At 38.3% G+C, this 16,855-nt stretch overlaps 2 protein-coding genes across 2 annotated transcripts; one reads left to right on the plus strand and one right to left on the minus strand.

The window, feature by feature from the left end:
• Positions 1-237: 237 nt before the first annotated feature.
• On the minus strand, positions 238-7,221 carry psmc4 (proteasome 26S subunit, ATPase 4). Its single transcript, XM_034201150.1, is given in 12 exon segments — positions 238-696; positions 803-858; positions 1,571-1,739; positions 2,397-2,473; positions 2,686-2,853; positions 3,026-3,119; positions 3,221-3,330; positions 3,505-3,594; positions 3,597-3,650; positions 4,410-4,596; positions 6,090-6,188; positions 7,053-7,221. Coding segments are annotated over 12 exon segments (1,323 nt in total). The 5' UTR covers positions 7,158-7,221; the 3' UTR covers positions 238-582.
• Positions 7,222-8,327: 1,106 nt separating this feature from the next.
• LOC117536365 lies at positions 8,328-14,952 on the plus strand. The gene is made up of 5 exons (XM_034201205.1): positions 8,328-8,421; positions 8,622-8,739; positions 10,743-11,102; positions 13,029-13,298; positions 13,751-14,952. The coding sequence occupies exons 2-5, from the start codon at positions 8,670-8,672 to the stop codon at positions 13,861-13,863; spliced, it is 813 nt and encodes a 270-aa protein (XP_034057096.1). The 5' UTR covers positions 8,328-8,421; positions 8,622-8,669; the 3' UTR covers positions 13,864-14,952.
• Positions 14,953-16,855: the final 1,903 nt, after the last annotated feature.

Here is a 16,855-nt window from a genome sequence, read left to right on the forward strand (position 1 = left end):
CAATAGAACAAAGCTCACATTGGGAACAGTTAATAATAATTGTTTTGTTTGTGTAGAAAAAAAAAAGATTTAAATAAAAAAATGCATTTTTCTTCAACTGATTGGTAAATGTATTTGTTGCAGCTCCAACTAAAAATATTTTGTTGATGAACAAAAATCGTAACACAACAATGTTAATTTTATAAATATAGTATGGTAGAATCTAAATGGCATTTAAAGGCAAAAAACATGACAATCATTTTTTTTATGGAAAACATCTTTAATGGATTTTTGTAATGTATTGTTAAGTGAGTACATATAGATACAAATGTTCTATCCTAGCTACGTTTTGAGGCCTTATCTTTAGGAGTCAGTAGAGAGCCTGTGCACAAATCCCTCCTTCACATGGTAGTGCGTCTTAAGGAGGTACAGGGCTGACATTAGGCCTTCTGCAGCAGTGAGTACATTTAGTCCAAAATCAATGGAAGTCAGTGAATGCAAATCCACAAAAGACATACTGTAGATAGACACAGACGTAAATCAATAACAAACCCCCGTGTCTGGACACCTTTTTTTGTTCCCTAGGATGTGTTTTTTTACTCTCTACTTGTAGAACTCGTGCTCCTGCTCGTCCTTCTTGATGACGGTTTTGTAAGCTTTTTCAAAGTCTTTGGCCAGGACGATATACCTGTTCTCACGGACCGCCAACATGCCAGCCTGAGAAAGCAGGGAAAGAAAGAAAAAGACACAGATTTACACTGCTCTACCAAAAGTAAAGAAAGGGTAGTGGTTAAATGAACAGACAATTAAAGCTCTAGCTCACCTCCTGGCAGATGGAGTTGATGTCGGCTCCAGAGATCTTGTCTGGTCTAGCCACATCTGTACATCTGTTAAGGACAACACCAAAACATCTGGGTGCAGACTGCCACCCTTGTTGCGCGTGTTCATTATTTCTCTACTTGTCATCAACAATCAAGGAAGTCTGGTGGCATGCAATGAAAGATGTTATCAGATAAAAATGACATGCGAGTGTGTCATCTCACATTCAGAGCTATGTGTTACATTTGCAAACAAATAAAGCCTAAGTGTTGCAAAGAACTGCAACAAATAACCACAGGAACAGCTGATGAGTTCCTGCTGTCAAGCCCTGTGTTTCGAGTAAAAGGCCAGATAGTGTGAACGTCCACATTCATAAATCTGGGAGATTAACACTAAAAGAAAGGTACGGGAGTTACTTACTAGACTAGAACTGGTAGTAAATAATGGCTTTACCATTTTTTACTGTAAAAACTGGCTTTATTTTAGCGTGAGATAGATTGAGCATCCCTAACATTAAGCCGACTTCCATTTATCAGAAAAATATGTATCCTTAAAAAAATGCACTGATTTAGAACTCATCACATGTTCCAGACAGTAAACTGCGCACACATACATATCTATATATGTATGTGTGTAAACCAAAGGACAGAATGAGGCCCAAATGAGAGGTTTGGGCAAAAATGTCCTTAAAAAATGTTTGCATGACATATTGACATTGCAGAAATGTCCCAACAGACACTTAGAATGTGCCCTTATTGAAATAAAAGGATACAGTCCTCCAGGTCGACCTCCTCAGAGAGGTTCATATTGCTGGTGATGGTGGAGAAAACGAGACGTTTCTGCCTGCGGTCGGGCAGGGGGAACTCAATCTTTCTGTCCAGACGACCAGGACGTAGCAGAGCCGGGTCCAGCGTGTCTGCTCTGTTGGTGGCCATGATCACCTAAGACAGGTTCAAAGCAAGTCAGATGGTAAATGAACATACTGTGTTGTGGGGTTGCTTTGGGTTCCCCATAAAATGGTCACTACTGGACAAAGTGCACATCATGGGGCTCTAAGAGGAATAACACACTTTGCCTCATCACTTTTGTGTTTTAAAACTCAAAACAAATTAATTAGTCTGCTTTTGGTCATTCGTCTGATTTGTAGCTTTATTATGTTAAGAGCTGAATTGGGGAAGAAAGCTTCTAGATTGTCGGCACCTAATGTATGGAATAAACTATAGACTACACTTAAAACATAGTGACAATGGATGAGTTTAAAGCTATGTTGAAATCTAATAAGTCTATTTGCAAATATATCAGATTTATTTGTTAATCAAATAGTTTTGCTTTTTTTATGTTGATATGTTCTCATTAAAACGTTGTGATGCTGCCGTTATATTTAAGGCTAAATAAAATAGGGCTTGAAGTTGAACAACATAAACCTCCTGGGTGCCTGCTAAGGTGAATGCATGGAGTTAGGGCATATGAAAGGCGAATGAATGGCTGCAGTGTCGGTGTTCATGCACCACCAATGATGCAATGATTCAGTACAAATGGAAATGGTGCAGTCACAGGAGGAAAGGAAAGAGCTTTACAGACAGGTGGACTTGGCTCACCTTGACATTGACGTTCTGGTCAAAGCCGTCCATTTGATTCAGCAGCTCCAGAAGGATTCTCTGCACCTCCCTGTCAGCTGCACAGCAAAACATTCAAGGTCAGAAAACATTTGTCAACCATCGTGTTTCTGCATTAACAAGGATGTGATCAGTGAATTAGAACGTATCCTAAAATAGGAATCTAGACGTCAATGAGAAAAACTACAGTAACATGTGCTTACAAAATAAAATGTACAACAAAACATTGGTCTATAAACAGAGTATTCATGTGAGCCACACATGTTCATACCTCCAGTCTGTGCATCAAAACGCTTGGTGGCGATGGCATCGATTTCATCAATAAAGATGATGGCTGGTGCATTTTCCTTCGCCAGCCGGAAGACATCACGCACCATACGAGGGCCTTCACCCAAATACTTCTGAACAAACTCAGAGCCCACCACGCGGATGAAAGCAGCTGGGGACAGAACGATTGGACATTCATTTAGGTTTCACCGAACATATATCTTATCATTAATCCAGAACTCAAATGCAGTGCCTGCTGTAGATATCACTTAAAGTCAGTACTAATCTGTTTACTAAGATGTTTTGGTACATGAACAAATACAGGTCTCAAGTGGAGGGCTTACCTGTAGTGTGATGTGCCACAGCCTTGGCCAACATGGTCTTACCACATCCCGGAGGTCCGTACATAAGGACACCCCTGGGTGGGTCAATGCCAATCTGAGAAAGGAAAAACAGTTATTATTAAGAGCAAAATCCATGCTAATTGGTGATAAGTGTAAAATCCATTACAAATATTTAGCATTTCTTGAATATCTGACCTGTTTGTAGAGCTCAAAGTGTGTGAGTGGCAGCTCTACAGCTTCTCGGACTTCCTGCTTCTGAATGTCCATACCACCAATGTCAGCATACATCACATCTGGCTTTTGGTCTGGGAGCAGAAACACAGCAAAAAGGAGAGTTGGCTTTGCTATTCGAACAATCAACTTCATACAAAATATCAGTCAGTCAAATCCCTGAATTCTTGCTTGGCTGAAAATGATAATGTATCTGCTTGAAAGTAAGAATGATGACATCTTGGAGAGAGTGGTAGTGAGTGTTTTACCTGACGTCAGCATCATGATGCTGCTGTCAGCCTCGGGGGGGAGCACATCCACCAGGGCGTTGCTGTGCTTGTGTAGAGCCACTGAGGCGTTGGCTTCAGCAGCTCTCTGTCGATGGTGCTCAGGATGCGCACATAGTAGTTGGACCCTGAGGGAAGAACAAATATGACTTATAAAATGAGAACAAACAGAACGAACAGAACTCATTACACATTTAAACGTGTACTTCACACTAAATGATTTAGATTTGACAGCATACAGTACATCGCCTCTAGGTTCTCTCTCAAGACTCAGAAAGCCTAACATGATAAAGCATTCAAATATACAGCATGGACGAATCCTTCATCATTTCATTCTACTATGCTTTTTAGTCATGTATTCTGCACCTGCTGTGTTTATTTATTTCATTACCTTTGCTTATTATGCCTGTTTTTAATAATGTATTTATGCTGTATTTGTTCTTAAATGTCTTTTGCTTTTAATCTGTAAAGCACTTTGAATTGCCACGTGCTGAAAAGTGCTATATAAATAAAATTGCCTTGCCTTGCTTCAGTGTCGGCTTTTTCTCTTTATTTATTTTCACTGTCATTATTTGTTTGTTTTCTATGCATACTATTTTTTTTTTAATCTTTCAGAAATGCAATGACAGTAATAATTGAATTGCTCTTCAGTGCAGAAAATACCGCCGTGACCTCAAGCTTAACATAAACCAGTTTTGTCACACTCATGTATCCGTGAAAAGGACGACACAAAAGGAAATAACAGATCATATTTCTGTGTCTTTATGTGCAAGTTAGAAAGCAGTTTCATATCTCGTCTTTTCACCTCTTGACAACCTTTAGGAGTATATCCAAGTGTCAAATCTAGCATGTCCAAAATTGGGACTATTTTTTTCTTCGGATGGTACCTGTAGTGGAGCCAACAATGGCTGTGTTCTGGTCCACAGCTTCCAGGAACTGGCCAATAACAAGCGGGATGCTCTGTATCCTCTTCACCTCCTCCTGGGCATGGAGGAATTCTTTCTTTAGGTTCTTCTGTTCATCTTTAATGTATTCCTCCTGCACCTCCAGGAACTCCAGCTCCTGCTGCAGCTTCTGTAAACACACAAAAGAAGAAGAGAAGGGTGATGCTCTGCTGGAGATTATGGTAACATCTGCTTTCTGGAGATCATAGACCAGTTGGTAGCTTGTGTTTAGACATGAAGAGTTGAAGAACCATTATATCAACAATCATTCAAAAAAGGTTTGAAAAACATTTTCAGTAGAGAGATACATCTAGGATCACTTTAAAGGCAGTATACATAAAAAGAAAAGAAAAAGACTGTTCTGAAATATAATTATTAGGGATGCTCTGATCGCCAATTTTGGGGCCGATCGCCGGAATCAGTATCGGCTGATACCGATCGTCGATCCGATCGAGTGGGGGGGGCCTATGGGGATCTTCCATTTAAAGTGATGTTTAAAACTCAGTTATTGGGGCTCATTCACTGGCGCTTCCACAAACAACATAATTATTACATTCAAATGAAGTACATTATTCAAGTTGACATTAAGTTTGGATAATAACACGGGAGAAATGAGCGGAAGCGCTCTCTTTTCCTCTCTCTCCCTCTCCCTCTCTCCCTCTCCTGACAGCCGGTCAGTATCTCATGCAGCTCGCTGATCCAGTAATGAGTGACCCGACAGGGAAGAATAAACATATTTATAACTAGTTTAGCTTGTTCCAGAGGTAGATCAAATAGCCAAGGGTGTTAGGTCTAACTCTTAGTGTGTGTTTTGCTCCGCTCACCGGTCCGTCACAGCGGGTGGAGCTGCAGGATTTCTGCTTCACACACGTTGCATACCTCTATTTTATTGTCATTTTCGGACACCTTAAAATACTGCCAGACTGGTGAAGCCATTTTGGCGAGCTTGTTTTGCCGCGCACAGAGGAAAGCGTCATTCATTTTTAGGGAGCACCGATCGATCGGCCGAGAGTGAGTATCGGCCGATCGATCGGAGCATCCCTACTAATTATTCAATGTCAATTGTTCAGATGGTAAATTATGAATGCATTGGACTGTTACAAAGTTCAGACTGAATTGTATTTGATTCTTTACTGAGCAAGAAATAAAAGAAACGGTGTCAAAAATGTCTTTGAATAAGTACATGGTATTTATTTTATATTACTTTCAATAAGGTTATAAAGTTAATGTCAGAACCCGTTTAAAATGCTCAATTAGAACCAAAGTAGGTTGGTATATTTGGGAAAACTTTATGTAAATATGGCTGTATGAAATATTTAGCTTTTCCTCTGTCATTCCATTTTAATTATCAGCCTGATTTAATATTTTAATCAATAACTCCACTGGAATTATTGAATCCAGAGGATTAAAACTGTGTTACTATAATTTCATGCAGGAGGCACATTTGTACATGTTGGTTTTAAGTGTTTCTGATTTGTATTTGTATTTAGCTGCATCTATTGTGGCCACATATCTCTTATATTCATTAAGAATAACATGTATATTTCAAGCTTACAGTTTGTTACACCCATACGATATATGTTGTGTATTGTCTTTACAGGAATGTATAAGCAGGTGTCAGACCTTGTATCTGCTGTAAAGGTCCTCAAGGTCCTCTGGTTCAGGTGCCAGGAAGGACAGGCCTGTCTGGGGTCTGGAGGTCAGGATTGCAGGCATCTCTTCCTGTAGGGATGACAACACCACAACAACACAATAAATGTCTTGTTTTTAACATCAGCCCATCAGGGAAGAGCTTGTTCTGTATTTCACCCAAACAAACAGGATAATAGGTCATATGTATTTGAGAGAATGCTCTCAGCTCTGTAACAGCTCAAATGTACGATAATAATAACATGTATCTATATAGCCCCTTTCATGCAAGATGCAGCCCAAAGTGCTTTACAGAATAAAACTAGATACATCAAAAATAAAGGGTGGGGAACATAATTAAAGACAAGTTATACAAAAACAAACAAACAAAGAGTTAGATAACAAGACCATAAAACATGAATAGTAATACCACTCAAATTACCCCAAACTAAAAAGATAACAAAAACTCGACAATAAACAACAACTCGGTTATGACTTATGACCGTACACCTAACAGAGACTAACACTAGCATAGCTACTGTTAGCTCGTTAACAGCTAGCTAATATTAACGGCTTGAAAACGCCCAAATAGACAATACAAAAGGACCTTTGCGACGCACCGGTGAATAATACAAACATAATCTCGAACATTAATGTTTGGCGATTAAAGCTAGATCAACATACATACAAGTTAATTTCTTTTCCCGAGCTCTACAAACATTAGGCTAACGCTAGCAGCTAACATGCATGACATAGCAACTAACGTAACGTTACATCGAGTAGAGAATGAATTGGCAGGTTTACGTTTCGGCAGGGTTAACGAGCACACTAATGGTAAAAAACTACGACAAACACCAACAGAGAGCAACACTCAAACTCTTAAATGTACCAAAGCCTACCACAGAAACTCTGTCAATTTTAAGAGGAAAAACAGGAAACAATCCCACTAATTCATACCGGGCTCTTTTCTACGGCTACGATGTCCTCCATGTTGAAGTATACCTTCCGTCTGACGTTATGACGTAAGACGCTGACAGAGGGTTTATGGGTAATGGAGTTCATCTCATTTAAATCTGATTTTAATCAAGATCATAATATCAGCGGTGTCCACATTTTTTTCACCGAGGGCCACATGTAGAAAAATATACGAAGTGCTGGGCCACTGAGGTGAGGTATATTGCCTCATAACATAAGTTAAGTTATAAGTCAGCAAAATGAATAAAATGTAGGTAAATTAAGCTTAATACTTGAATATGCTTTAAGAAAAACTACAGCCTATCACAGCTCTCCATTGGGTTTCGATTATTTTGATCGCAACTCATTCCTTAAAACAGAAGCCTCACATTGCTTATCATAAAAGGAATTAGGAAGGGGTTATTTCAAGCGTCTTATGAAAATAAGTTATTGGGCTTTTTTCTCATCAACTTATATTTGATAGAAAACATTTTCAACTTTAACTGACTGAATTTGTTTGAAAAGTGGGCTTCTTAAAAAAAACAATAACTGTTTTCATCTATATTTAAGAAGTACAATATTTAAGACAAGCACACGTTTAATCTGTGGGCTATATTTCATTATACTTTTTTAATTAGCTCAGGGCCGCGGGCCGTAGTTTGGACATCCCTGCTGTATATGAACATCATATACAATTTTGTATACAAAGAAGTTAAGGCCAGTGGTAGTAAACAATGCCATCAAATATGTTCACGATGTGGTTAGCCCATTTCTTTTTATGAATATGAAATTTCCCTAAAAATAAAAATGTCACCGCATATGACTGTTTGCCACATAAAGTTGATATGTATTTTTGTTATATTTTGCATAAGTGATGGTTTGAAATCTAGAACTTGTCTCAGGAAAGAAATAAAACACACATAACACTTTGTAATAATGTATTATTCAAATGACTTATGATGCACACTGCAAAAAACTTGCTTATTTTTAGGAACATGTAGGTTTTCCATATTTGTATTGTACATGAGCTGTCATGCACCAAAATACCAATACCTGTATACTGCATGTGGTGAAAACCTTTCTTGGCAATAAACACTCACAGAACATAGCAACTTCCCCACAGCCCACAGGCCCATAGTGGGTGTGCATATCCTGTTGCAGAGATGGTGGTCTTAACATCTCTGCAATGAATGTGTGAGAATATAGGGGCTTACTGCATATACACCACAGTGGTTTCCATTCAAGCTCCAACTGAAAAAATCATACCTGTATTATAAACGGAAGGATGACTGTATGTCGTGTGTAGGATCGCACATGAGTATACCATTTTCTTTTAAAGCAGTGCATACACGTCTAGAAGTTGGGAAATAAGGTAAAGTTAACACTTGTTGCTACGATATGTCTAATTTGTATATATGGCACTTTTTAAAATTGTTTGGTTCTTTGAATAAGTTAAACAAATGCTATGATATCTTTGAATACCATCAAATAAATTATATTTGAAATAATTTCCCAATCTATCTATCTATCTATCTATCTATCTATCTAATAACTTCATCTCCCTGCACTCAGAGACGTCAACTGGTCTTTTTAGGAGACACAAAGATAATTTTGTCTGAGATGCATCACGACTTCAAAGTGACAAAGTTGGAATGGACACAACGGCTGTTTCTCTACTTTATGGTCTCAGGTACAATTTATGAAGAAGTTTGATTTGTACATGAAAAATGTGATATCCTAAACTGTCAGCTGTCATTTCATCATTTTACAAATCAACACGAGTCTTATCCCGCATGCTTTGCAGGCTCATTAGCAAGGAATCACAATTCATTTCACAACCTTTGACAGTTTAATAACTATCAGAGTTCAGGTTTGGTTCAGGCCTTTTCTTTAATGGTTTATTTGACGTGGTTGTGACCCTGGTGTGTTCACTCGTAGATTCACTCAGTGTATTTTTAATATATTTTTATAAGAGCAACATCAATCTGCAGATTAGATGAAGAAAGAAGAGGCAACTTTCTGATTTACAACGTGTTTTATTCTGCATTTGTTCCGTAATTGTTCTACCCATGGGTGTACGGACAGTTCTTGTGTTATAATTGTTATTCTGTGATGACTTTAAATAACTGTTCACACAAAATAATGGGCTAACACCTTGGTCTCAATTCTTTTATCACGCTCCTTTCTTCTGAATCTCTGACAACTTGTTTTGTGGCTTCTTTGTACTCCTGTGGCCAAAGTTAACAAAGATTGTGGGTAGCACAATGAATCAAATATGTTTAATCTAAAGAATGTCTCTTAACATTTCCATAATTTTAGGTTTCACTAATATCTAGAACATCCTTTTTCATGATGTGTCTAAACCACTCAGCTATGGTGATGCAGGATTTTTGTATTATTATTATCTTTGTATCATTGATTTATACTCAAAAGTGTTGGGTTCTTTCATAAAGCTTTATAATATTGTTGGTCAAATATTCCAAGATAAAGCAGCAACTCTGGACTATCAAATGCTTGGCTGGCATAGAAAGTGGCAACCCCAAAAACTCAATGCTAAAGCTGATACATATTCTTCTAATACACATACACTTTAAACCTATCATGCTATTTTTAGGCAATAGCATAGGTCTCAGATATATACAAATATATAAAAAACATGTCTATGAAGTGTTTTGCTCAAAATACCAAACAGATCACCCATTCTAGCCATGCCTCATATCCCTCTATTTCAAAAGTGCTGATTTTGGGTATAAAGCTTTAAAACAAAAAAAGATTGCTAAAAAAAACGAGGGGGCTGAGCTCATGCGGGAGATACCGGCAGATACTGAGGTGATGAAACGCCATATCTTGGATTATAAAGGATTATTTCTGAAACAGTATGGAGCTCAAAGGCTTTCTCTCTTGCCGGTTATACCACAAGGTGCAGTTCCTTTTTATATCCAGCTTCTTCACACACATGCTCTCCAGTACAGGTTAGCTCTGAGTGTTAGCGATTCTAATGTAAACATGCACCGACCATATTACGTCCAAAACAGTCGGGCATTGTTTCTGATAGCAACTTTCTGATAGTGCCGTGGGTCCACATTTCCGATATTACGTCATATGGGACGCAAATCTGGATCAGCTCCGTTGTACCTCCGTTTTTAGAAATTTGGGAACGGAGGAAAAGAGAGAAGGTTTTATTTTCTGACGCTGCGTGAGTTCCCTGGCACACCGGGACACATATTTATGTATAAAAGACATCAAAACGAGCATTTTGCCTGATAGGTCTCCTTTAAGCTGATACACTTCTCGGATACATCTCCAATTACTACTCAATGAAAGGAATTTTAAAAAAAAACTTCTCCATTTTCTTTAAATAATGTTTATTGGGTTAACCAGTCTGAAATGGAGAATGTTTGGTTACATTTGGTAGCATGGATTTTCTTCTTCTGAAAAAAGAAATGTGACGAATATGATTAGAAATCCAAAATAATTTCCTCCATTAAGCTGAGGGTAAAATGTCAAAAAATATAAAATACAAAACCTAATTTGTGTCTTGCTTTGCACCCAGTCAGCCGCTCTAATTCACTATTATCATGTCAACATTTCAAAGAATTGCAGAGCGAGCAACCACAACATTTCCGTGAAAAAGGCTATTTTTACTCTAACATTTACTCAACATCCTGTTCTTTTTTTATTTTTGTTTTTCAGGGACTAACTCTCTGGTCACAGTTTACCAGCCTCCTGTGCTCACCGCTGCTCTGGGTCATGATGTTATAATGCCGTGCCAACTCAGTCTTACTGATGATGAGAGAATACAGACTCCACCAGTTCTCTATTGGATGTACTTAACAGAGGGCAGCAGTGACGAGTCCATAGTGTGGAGCTACTCTGAGAATTATACGGGACGTACTGAGTGTCTGGACAATAATCAAAACTCTTCAAACAAGTCCATACTCTTCAAGAATGTCCAGTGGGCCGACAGCGGGAGGTACCTGTGCAAACTCTCCATCAAAAACAACAATAAAAGTTTCAGGAGAAAAGGAAACAAAACCTTACTGATGATTTATGGTAAATACAAGGTTTTAGATTTTTCATTTCTAATATATTGCAGGACCAAATGTTCTCCAAGCCATTTTACAAATATTCAAGTGTATAGGGTTTGGCTCAAGTTAAAGACAGGACATGGATAAAGATGAATTACGTTGTATTATCAGGAATCAAGCTTAAGGCAGAGCTGTGATGTGCTTTTGTGACCTGCACCGTCATCTATAACCAACATACGCAACATATTTCCTGTGATTTGTATATTGGGAATTTTTCATGCGCTGAGTGGGTTTTTGGCACGGCTTCATCTACTCCCAAGGTGCATTAAAAAGTCTGGTGAATGTATAACTCTAACAACATTTTAGTGCAGAACAGTAGAAAGTTACTTATTGTACGACCAACCCGCTTGAGGCCTTCAAAACGGTAAAACACGAACTTTACTGAGTTTGAGTGCATTTATTTTGAAAATCAACACATTTATTTTTGTAATTATCACAATGCAATATAACCTTGGTTTAGTGTAAAATTAAATTAACAATGGAGCGCTTTTTTAGAGCCCAAACACTTTTTAACAGATGGAAATGGTCCACTCATGGCAAAATATTTTCCAGGTGTACATTTAGTATTGAAGATCATAGAGTTTTTGTTTATTTTCAGTTTTGATAAGAGTTTTAAAGCCTTCACCCAAATTTAGTTTGTGTAGTTAATCATAATGAGACGAAGATACAGGGGCGGACTGGCCATTGGGGGGGGGGGGGGGTTGGCAGGAAAACGGGGTTCAGGGGGAGTGGCTGTACGGCTGTACCCGTAGGATAGAAAAGGGGGGAGTGACGTCTGACTCAGAGGTCGCGCGGCTGTGGAGAAGAACGTGTTGCCCACATTCTGCTACTGAGTTTAGGCTAGTTAGCTAGGTTTATTGTTTTGGGTGCAGTCACTTTTGCCTCCACTTGCTGTTCAAATAAAGGTTGAAAGAAAAAGTAAATCTGTTTACAGTTCTGTTTCACATGGGTGTTGAGAGATATATCCATAGATTTAGTCCCTAATTTTGCTCTCAAAGTGCACCAGATTGATGCATTTAACTTCAACATTTAAAAAGAAAATCTTCCGGGGGGATCCCCCAGACCCCCCTAAAGGAGGTGAGGTCCACCATCTGCCCACACCCCGTTAAATTGTCTCTCCCACATTGAGGATGCTTCCTACGCCCATGTTTTATTCCATGCGTCAAGTCAGGCAAATTGCATCCAAATGTTATTGCATCAATGATCTGTTAACATTAAAATGAATAAATATATGCTGTAACTATTTTGCTCTAGGCAACTCAAGGGCTCAGGTAATGTGATTACTATGAATAATGGTCCAAAATAACATTAAATGCATAGGATTTTTTGTTAAGAAACATACTTTCGTCGCCGGCCGATACATGCCGCGCATTAAGTGGGCCTGTCTGTCAATTAATCCCCGGGCCACTTTTTCCTCCCAGTCCGCCCCTGCGAAGATATACTGGTCATTGTCAGCTTTCTGCATGCCTACGGTTTTCTGTGTCAGGATGAGAGATTTAAAGGAACATGCTAATCAGATGTTAGTATCTTTTGAAGTAGGCTACATTGATTTCAAAACAATTTCGAAAGCAATTGGATATTTGTCAAATTACATTTGGGCTATCTTAAGCTCTCAACTAATAGATAAGTAGAAGAAATACGATTTCTGTCAACAATTTCCTGCTTTTAACGTATCGCTCAAGAGGATATTTGTATCACTCTCCAGGTTTCTATATGCATATGAACAATGGTCTTAAAGGTCATAATGACTTGCAGTGACTGGGGGCTCTAAATGTAGAAGTTTGGGAAGAGTTTCTTATAAAATATACAAAACACTACAGATGTCAATATTTCTGTGTTTACTTTGACCTGCTTTGGACATACCTGTGTTTCTGCCTACGTCTCTTTTCAGACACAATGATCTTCAACCCCACTGGTCACAATGACTCTCTGCTCCGGTGTGGAGTCAACGTGACACGGAGTACCAGATTTGCTTTGTCCATTGTTCACGATGGGATCAAACTCCAACCTGTTGGCTCTGCTCCAGGTGAGGCTGATGCAGCTCTGCCCTTCATCAGCCTCACTGAAACCGTTCCTCTGAGGGGAAAAGGAGAATATGAGTGTCAGTTACACCTGAACAAAGATCTGGTAACGAAAAGCATCTTCCACTACCAAACGCCTGGTAATAATCTCCCTTAAACATGCTGTTCTACACTCAATGGTTAATAGAGTATTGTTTAAAGAATGAAAACATGAAAGTCCTTTTTGCTGCATTAGTCAAGAATGTACAGCCACTTTTTTAACAGCTGCTGTGTTCTGGTTTGACCTTTTTACAATCTTCTAAATCTTCAAGTTTAAGTCAACCTTGAAGTAAAGGGTTTTTAACAAATCGCTTCTCCTTGTCGGCTAAAGATGGTAAAGATACTGAACAAGTATGACAACTGTCCCCAGTAAGTCTGTCCTAAAAAGCAGCAGGTATTTTCCTGCTGGACAAATGTGTAATGGTTGTTCTTAGATGGTGACCTTACACACATTATAAAAATACATTTGTGGACCTAGTGGTTTGAATAGAGAAAGCTAATGTGTGATTTAATCCTAAGGTAATGTTCATATCATTTGTTTTGTGTTTCTCAGAGCCAAATGTGATGCTGTTCCCAGAGCCGTGGTTCCTGTATGGGGCTCTCCTCCTAGTTCCCTTTACAATCCTGCTGGCACTCATAACTGCCCTTCTGATCTACAGTTGCTAAGTTTGTCAACATTTAGTAATGGGAATTAAGTTGAAAGCGGAGGAATCTTCTGCTCTGTTAAATATATTCCACATTGCATTGTATTTCACCGGCAGCACCCTTCCAAGTCCCTTCATATGGTTCAACGAGGCACAGTTTAAAAATGTGGCTTTCTTTCTCCCAACATTTAGAAAACACAAACAGAATCCCAAAATCCACAATGCACCAGTCCCTATTGGTATAGTGCATTCTGGCACTATCGAGACTTCTGTTCATTCAAAAGTCTCTGTGCAAGGACCCTGGTCTATTCTCCTGTTTTGGAATTGCATTAAAAACTTTTATAAAGTGTTAAAATGTAGAACATCTTGTATGGGTTGCACATTTAAACACAGGATCCAACCAATTACAACAACTTATTGATGGCAGTGAAAGATGGTGGAGGATTTTTTTTCTACACATCATTCATGCATCCAATCTTGGCCTTTCCACATTTATCTGACTCTATGAAACCTGATGTACTTATATGATTCTGTTTTCTTCAAGTTTGTATCTTCTTGGTCGAATGCACTTATTGTAAGTCGCTTTGGATAAAAGCATCAGCTAAATGCAATGTAATGTAATCTGAAAAGTGGAGTTTAATAGCTTCCAATCAGGAGTGGCAATGTATCCAGTGAATGAGGCTGGGTGGTTTAAAGTAAAACTTGGCATAGCGGCATGGGATTTTAAATGTCCACCCCACATAAGATGATCTGTGAGTTGACGCTGCCATCATCATTACAGTTTTTCAGTCGTCATTGTGAAGTTGGGAAATATCTTTTGACCACATGAGAATATTGGAAGCCAAGCAACCCGTTTTAGCCTATGAACTAAATAGTGGCAAATTACTTAAATTAAAAGGCATTAGCCCAAGATTCAATAATCATTACTACTATTAAAGTGGAGGGTTCCAGTGACTTTAACAAATCACAAAACACTGTATGTCTCTGTAATATAATGTACATGCATATAAACAAGACAAATAATTTCTTATGCCCTTTTTTCAAGAGATAAATCAAATCTGTGGCCGACGAAGAATAATATTGCATAAAAGATAACCGAATATGTAAATGCTTAATAAATTATATACAAACAGACCATGTCGTGACTCTTATTGATTCATTCTTATTGCTTTTTCAGTTGAGTGTGCAGAGGTATGCTCAGTCATATGTTTAGTGTGGTTTGGATTTCCTTGGAAAGGATACCTTTAAATAGGAACATCGAAGTAAACCCCTGCCCACACGTTCCTCTTTCATCAGAAATGCAAAATTGTAATGTTTGGATCTCTTTTCTAAGTTTGAATCATCATTTCCTTCACAACTCTTTCCTTTTTTTTGTATTATCAAATGTGTCTTTGATACGTTATCGCCCTCTAACGGTGACTGAGGGTAGTTGCACAAAAGGGAAATCATTTCTGACTTTGATTATAAAAACATGTTTCCAGTCATTTCTGTAGAAAGTTATAATACAACCTAACTGACGACCAATACAATTATTTAAGAAGCAAATTATGTGCCTGAAATAACAAAAAATAAAGATATGTGTATTTGTGGACGATAAAACAAGTTGACCCTTAACATGTCTCACTGATATATCACGTTTTTGCAGTCATTGAAGTTAATCTTTTATTGAGAGATGTTAGTGGAATTAGGGACATGAAGGTCACACACACACACACACACACACACACACACACACACACACACACACACACACACACACACACACACACACACACACACACACACACACACACACACACACACACACACACACACACACACACACACACACACACACACACACACACACACACACACACACACACACACATTTGTCAGGGTGAGGACAGGCATGCAATCAGCACAGTAATCCTGCTGCTGGCATAATGAAATGGCCAAAACAAGAGATCAACACACACACAAATGCACCAACACACACAGACACAGGACGACAGGAGTGAGTCCCTTTGGCACTGAGTCAAATAGCGTGTTAGTGAACCTGTGGTCATGTTTCATGTGGTTGATTGTGTGTGTGTGTGTGTGTGTGTGTGTGTGTGTGTGTGTTCCATGTTTGTGTTTCATATGTGTGTTCCATGTGGGTTAATGACCAAGACGGAGGGAAGAGGTGGGTAGAAAAGTCGTTTTACATGACACACTTTCCATGCTATGAGTAATGAGTAAAAACACCTCTCTTCCACAATTTCAACAACAAATAGACATTATATTTTTCATGGAGGGAGGATTTATTGCAGGATTGTTGGTTGAAACTACTTTAGTTTTAGCAACCTGTAAATCTGAGTTTAATAGCAGGTAATGTTGTGTGTTGCTGTGGCCCTCATTGTGAAAATAAAGACGTGTCTTGAGAAACTGATGATACCAATCAATGACTCATCATCATGACAAAGTTAGCTCAGAGGAAACAAGCTGGACTTATTGTTATACAAGCACACACAACAAACATAAAGCATATTGGGCTACTTTGATAGAATAATGAATAAATAATTGTTTTTATAACATTTATTATCAAATAGCTTGGATACTTCAAAAGTGAAAAGGTTTCAAGCTATCTATTTTATTTCATTTGTATTTATAACACAACACAGTTTGATTTAACAAAGATGCATGTTTCTTTTCCACTTTAAAGGGACTGTGTAATCCTATTTTTCATGTGTTATCTCTGCTTCACCTTCACATGCATTTATAAGATGTATTATCTTCTTCTTTCAGACTTGCATTATTACCATGCATTATATTGTTTTTGTGATAAATAAACCCCTTTGAATCTTAAATCGTGGGTTGGAAATATCCTTTTAGATCAGATGCAGATGAAGGAATACAATGTAATGTTTAAATGTAACATATGTTAACAATCCATCTATTATATAACTCATAGACTTAAATCAATGTTGCCATAACAACGGCTCACTACCTCCTCCTCCTCCTCCTCCTCCTCCTCCTCCTCCTCCTCCTCCTCC

This window comes from Gymnodraco acuticeps, unplaced genomic scaffold, assembly GCF_902827175.1.
Source record: "Gymnodraco acuticeps unplaced genomic scaffold, fGymAcu1.1, whole genome shotgun sequence".
In the NCBI taxonomy this organism is placed as follows: Eukaryota; Metazoa; Chordata; class Actinopteri; order Perciformes; family Bathydraconidae; genus Gymnodraco; species Gymnodraco acuticeps.